This window comes from Oncorhynchus masou, chromosome 6 (genome assembly GCF_036934945.1).
Source record: "Oncorhynchus masou masou isolate Uvic2021 chromosome 6, UVic_Omas_1.1, whole genome shotgun sequence".
In the NCBI taxonomy this organism is placed as follows: Eukaryota; Metazoa; Chordata; class Actinopteri; order Salmoniformes; family Salmonidae; genus Oncorhynchus; species Oncorhynchus masou.
This window is the reverse complement of record NC_088217.1, coordinates 52,458,773-52,464,772: the sequence shown is the minus strand read 5'-3', so window position 1 is coordinate 52,464,772 and position 6,000 is coordinate 52,458,773. Positions and strand designations below refer to the sequence as shown.

Below are 6,000 nucleotides of genomic sequence, written 5' to 3'. Positions count from 1 at the left end.
CATATAGATACGCTACACATACACAGACAGAGGGGTGCTGTTTCGTTCGCTCGTATGCTTTAACCAGTGAGATACAATCAGCCGCATGCGAATTGAATTACATTTATGAGAGACGAAAAATACATTATTTTTGTATTATTTGTTGTAAATTGTTTTCTGAAGCCTGGCTTCCGTTTGCAGACATGAATACACGACACTGATAAATGATCAACAGCACTGCTCAAGAGTGATATTGTCTTCATTGTGACAGGGAATGGTTATTTTATGTCCAATCCAGACTGGCGCGCAATTTGCAGTGCGTATCCCCCCCCACAACAGCGTTCACTAAACCCCTGCCTTCTGAGATTAGTATACGCACTGAGTGGGGAAGGGGTAGTCTATATTTTCAATGAGGAAAACCGTGTATGTCAAACGTCACATGGGGCTGAGACCGATTGCTTCCTGAAATGCTGTTCATCGTTGTGTTTTTTTTCCCACTACGGTACTAGTATTAGGCTTTTCATTCATTTGTGTATCGGTTTATTATTTATTCCGCAATGATAAGCAAAGTCAAAAATGCGATGTCCACGCTGGTGGGTGGAATGATGCCCCACGGTCACAACCAGCACCACGGATCCGGGAACGTTCACCACCAGAACTGTCACCAGGACGGTCTGCCTCCACGGTTCCCCTACGGTCGACCGGAGTTTCTGGATCTTACACCAGAGCTTCTTCAATACTCGACAGAACATGCTTCTCGACCGGTGCTGACGTTGAAGAGGGACAGCAGGCTTCCCTGGCGGACGGGATACGCAGAGTGAGTGGTTTCTCGACGTGTCATTTATAGGGATTTACAAAAAAATCCCAAACATTAAAATGCAACTGTCAGATTGAATGTTGTAGGCCAAGGATAATATGCACTGTTGACAATAAACCGTTTCGTTTTGGGGTAGCTTTTTATGGCGAATATGGCCTCCGTGCTGCTATTGCAAATTCACCCGAGAGCACAGCTGCAACCTGGACTCAGGGGTAGACATAACATAGTAAACGTAAATCCAGGAAACTACAATTAGTAAAATATGTTACGTTTTGTATGGTATGTTTTAATTTCTCGATGTCTGTCAATTTCTATGATATGTTACATATTACAATTCGTATGATATGCTACAAATTGCAATTTGTTGTGGCTAACATTAGCTAGGCTATGAATTATGGGTTAAGGTTAGGCGATAGGTTAAAGGGTTTTAAGGTTAGCGGAATGGTTAGCTAACATGCTAAGTAATTGCAAATTAGCTAAAAAGTAATAAGTAGTTGCTAAAATGCTGAACTTTCTGTGATGAGATTCAAACACGCAACCTTTAGGTTGCTAGAAATTTGAGTTAACTTCATGCGACGAGCAATCCCGGATCCAGGATCCTATTTATAGCCTCAAGCTCATTAGCATAACGCAACGTTAACTATTCATGAAAATCGCAAATGAAATGAAATAAATATATTTGCTCTCAAGCTTAGACTTTTGTTAACAACACTGTCATCTCAGATTTTCAAAATATGCTTTTCAACCATAGCTAAAAAAGCATTTGTGTAAGAGTATTGATAGCTAGCATAGCTATAAGCCTAGAATTCAGCCAGCAACATTTTCACAAAAACAAGAAAAGCATTCAAATAAAATCATTTACCTTTGAAGAACTTCGGATGTTTTCAATGAGGAGACGCAGTTAGATAGCAAATGTTCAGTTTTTCCTGAAAGATTCTTTGTGTAGGAGAAATCGTTCCGTTTTGTACATCACTTTTGGCTACCAAAAAAACCTGAAAATTCAGTCACCAAAACGCCGAACTTTTTTCCAAATTAACTCCATAATATCGACTGAAACATGGCAAACGTTGTTTAGAATCAATCCTCAAGGTGTTTTTCACATATCTCTTCATTGATATATCGTTCGTGGAAGTCTGCTTTCGTCTCTGAATTACATGGAAAAATAATTGCAGCTGAGGTTTACGCACCAATTTCGACACAGGACACCGGGCCGACACCTGGTAAATGTGGTCTCTTATGGTCAATCTTCCAATGATATGCCTACAAATACGTCACAATGCTGCAGACACCTTGGGGAAATGGCAGAAATTGTGGGCTCATTCCTGGCCCATTCACAGCCATATAAGGAGACATTGGAAAACAGCGCTTCAAAACTTTTGCTCATTTCCTGTTTGAAGTTTCATCTTGGTTTCGCCTGTAGCATCAGTTCTGTGGCACTCACAGATAATATCTTTGCAGTTTTGGAAACGTCAGTGTTTTCTTTCCAAAGCTGTCAATTATATGCATAGTCGAGCATCTTTTCGTGACAAAATATCTTGTTTAAAACGGAAACGTTTTTTTAATCCAAAAATGAAATACTGCCCCTAGAGTTCAGAGGTTAAAAGCCGACCACCCTATTTTCGTTTTTGCCTTAAGTAACCTTCTGTTTTATTTAACCGTATCAAGTAGCATATTATACTGATGAGTGTCTCGGATTAACATTTACTATATTACGTCTAGTCAATGAGGCCAGACTGCACAGGCTGCTGCTGCTGTAGGCTGATGACGCTGTAGCAACCTATTGTGTGGTTACTTTAAAACAGTGAGAATCCCTCAATGTCCACTCACTGCATAGACTGACATTGCAGTTTATTGTATCTCGTATTTTATAGGATCTCACATGTAGAACAAAAACTTTGAAATGCTAGTAGTAGACAGTAGTCTGCTAAATGACTTAAATGTAATGTAAATGTAGTAGACTATCATAATCTGTCCACATCACTGTTATCATCCTTTTCTCTGGACACATATTAATAGGACCATGTGCCTGTAAACTATTCCGGTGGAAATTAGTATCTTATAGGATAGGGGTAGACTGTGTACTAGGCCTACTGCTTGAATTTGTCAAAATACATTGTTTCTTTCATAAAGATTCAATAAGTCCCATAGTTGACACACAAAAAATGTAATGTAGCCTACGTGTTTTAGGCGTAAAGGCATGCTTGAAAGTAACAAAAGGGAGGGAGAATTATCAACATTACTTGACATGAATGTCAAAACAAACTAATATAAAACCATGCTAACTTTACCCCGGTACAGTTGAAAGGTAAGGTTGTCTCTGAACATGCAAAGTGCAAAGAACAGTTGACAAAGAGCACCTGTGTGGAAATGTTAGAAAATTCCTGTCAGTGTAGCCTACTCTTCATAACTGTAGCTACTGAGTACAGCATATGAGGTGTCCTGTAAAAACCTATTTCTATGTAGCCTATCCATTCTACCCTATACAAATGTTTGTAGTTTATACATAGTTTATATTCTCAGGAAGACATCATGTGATATTGAGTTAGTCCTGCATGTTTCTACAACAGTACAAGCCTACCTGTGTTTCCAGCTACAATAAAGCAATAAACCATCTAGTACAAAGCATGCAGTTCCTATCACCTCCCAAGGTAATTTCATTCACTCTATTGGGTAGAACGTGCTGCCTGGTTGATTCAGGGGAGAGGGAAAAAAAAACCTCCCAGCATCATTCCAGACCTGCCATCTCTCAAGAGGGGGAGTCAGTGGAGGCTCACTGGTGGATTCCTACATTTCCAGACCTAGGTGGGTTAAACCATTGTATGAAACCCACCCCTGGCCGTCTCCTCAAAGACCCTGAGAAATAAATCTGAGAAAGAGCTGAGTCATCCAAGGGGTGAGACAGACAGAAATAGAGGGGGGTTGCAATGAAGCGAAGAAGAAGCAGGGATTTTACAATTGCAGGCAGGATGAAAGATAGGATTCTCACTCCCATGCAGCAGCAGCATAGAACGAAGGCGGATGTAGGAAAATGCGTCACACAATTATTATAGGGTTATTATACACAGCGTTTACGAAAACATGCATCATGGAGTCTGATTATTGTAAACAGCGTCATACATACAGAATGTCTTTTTCACCAAACTGTAATTTGCTCTAAATTACGGATATTAAAAGTGTACATATAGGCTACTGTACTTTCAGTATTGCCTATATTCTATTTTGCAATGTAGTTGTTCTCTTCTTCAATGGAGCATTACTACATCCATCTCCTTCCCACTGTTCCTAAAGTGCAGTACAAACCACTGATGTAATGGACCGAGTGGAAACAATGATCACACATTGACTCTGAACTCCCAGTTGGAGAGGGAGTCCTGACCAGCACGGGTCAGTTTTTTGGAGTTGCACCCACCCCATGCCAGACACATCAATTCCGAGCTCCACCCGATAACTGACATCAGGATAGTTTTCTCCACAACCCGACCAACCCGCATAGATGTTTCCGAGAGCTGATACATTGTTTTTATGACTCCAAAACAGTAGGCTATCCCCCTTCCCCGCATTAATTACACTTAACAAAAATACCAACGCAATATGCAAAAATGTCAAAGATTTTACTGAGTTACAGTTCATATAAGGAAATCAGTCAATTAAAATAAGAGGCCCTAATCTATGGACTTCACATGACTGGGAATACAGATATGCATTTGTTGGTCACAGATACCTTAAAAAAGGTAGAGGCATGGATCAGAAAACCAGTCAGTATCTGGTGTGACCACCATTTGCCTCATGCAGAGTGACACATCTCCTTCACAGAGTTGATCAGGTTGTTGATCGTGAACTGTGGAATGTTAACCCACTCCTCTTCAATGTGTGTGCGAAGTTGCTGGATATTGGCGGGAACTGGAACACGCTAGCGTACACATCGATCCAGAACATCCCAAACATGCTCAATGGGTGAGTATGCAGGTCATGGAAGAAGTGGGATATTTTCAGCATCCAGGAATTGTGAACAAATACTTGCAACATGGGGCCATGCATTATCTGGCTGAAACATGAAGTGCTGGAGAACTTACAATTTCCATAGATAAAATGCAATTGTGTTTGTCCATAGCTTGAGCCTGCTCATACCACAACCCCACTGCCACCATGAGGCACTCTGTTCACAATGTTGACATCCGCAAACTGCTAAACCACACAACGCCATACACGCTGTCTGTTATCTGCCCGGTACAGTTGAAGTCGGTTACGACGTCGAACGGCAGTCAGGTGTGACTACCCGGCTCGAATCGGTCTTATGTAGCAAATGTTTTTTTTTACATTGGATAAAAGTAGAGACTCAGGGCTAGAAAATGGTATATCATACACTACAGTTGAGGAACAATGGGAAAGCAATTTGCTTTGAAAGTTGTTACACTTGTTGCCTCACTTTTGAGAAAAAGGCCTTTGAATGTTTTGGTACACCTCCTGGAGAGTTATTGTCTACACCCATTCAGCATCGTTCACATCCTCTTACGCTTTAGCCCCACCCATCTCTTTATTAAGGGAGCCGGGTCTGAATCCTGGCTTAGGAAGGCCACTAACAATTCTGAGATTTCCATACCCAACTACAACATTTTCTGTCAATATAAATCAAATCGTATTTTATTTGTCACATACACATGGTTAGCAGATGTTAATGCGAGTGTAGCGAAATGCTTGTGCTTCTAGTTCCGACAATGCAGTAATAACCAACAAGTAATCTAACTAACAATTCCTAAACTACTGTCTTATACACAGTGTAAGGGGATAAAGAATATGTACATAAGGATATATGAATGAGTGATGGTACAGAGCAGCATAGGCAAGATACAGTAGATGGTATCGAGTACAGTATATACATATGAGATGAGTATGTAAACAAAGTGGCATAGTTAAAGTGGCTAGTGATACATGTATTACATAAGGATGCAGTCGATGATATAGAGTACAGTATATACGTATGCATATGAGATGAATAATGTAAGGTAAGTAACATAAGGTAGCATTGTTTAAAGTGGCTAGTGATATATTTACATCATTTCCCATCAATTCCCATTATTAAAGTGGCTGGAGTTGAGTCAGTGTCAGTGTGTTGGCAGCAGCCACTCAATGTTAGTAGTGGCTGTTTAACAGTCTGATGGCCTTGAGATAGAAGCTGTTTTTCAGTCTCTCGGTCCCAGCTTTGA

At 40.5% G+C, this 6,000-nt stretch overlaps 1 protein-coding gene across 1 annotated transcript in view; it reads left to right on the top strand.

The window, feature by feature from the left end:
* The first annotated feature begins 342 nt into the window (after window positions 1–342).
* Window positions 343–6,000, top strand: part of ppm1j (protein phosphatase, Mg2+/Mn2+ dependent, 1J) — a 57,296-nt gene continuing 51,638 nt past the window's right edge. Inside the window, exon 1 of the mRNA XM_064969098.1 lies at window positions 343–796. Coding sequence (XP_064825170.1) covers window positions 537–796 — 260 coding nt within the window. The 5' untranslated portion in view covers window positions 343–536. The remainder of the gene's footprint in view (window positions 797–6,000) is intronic.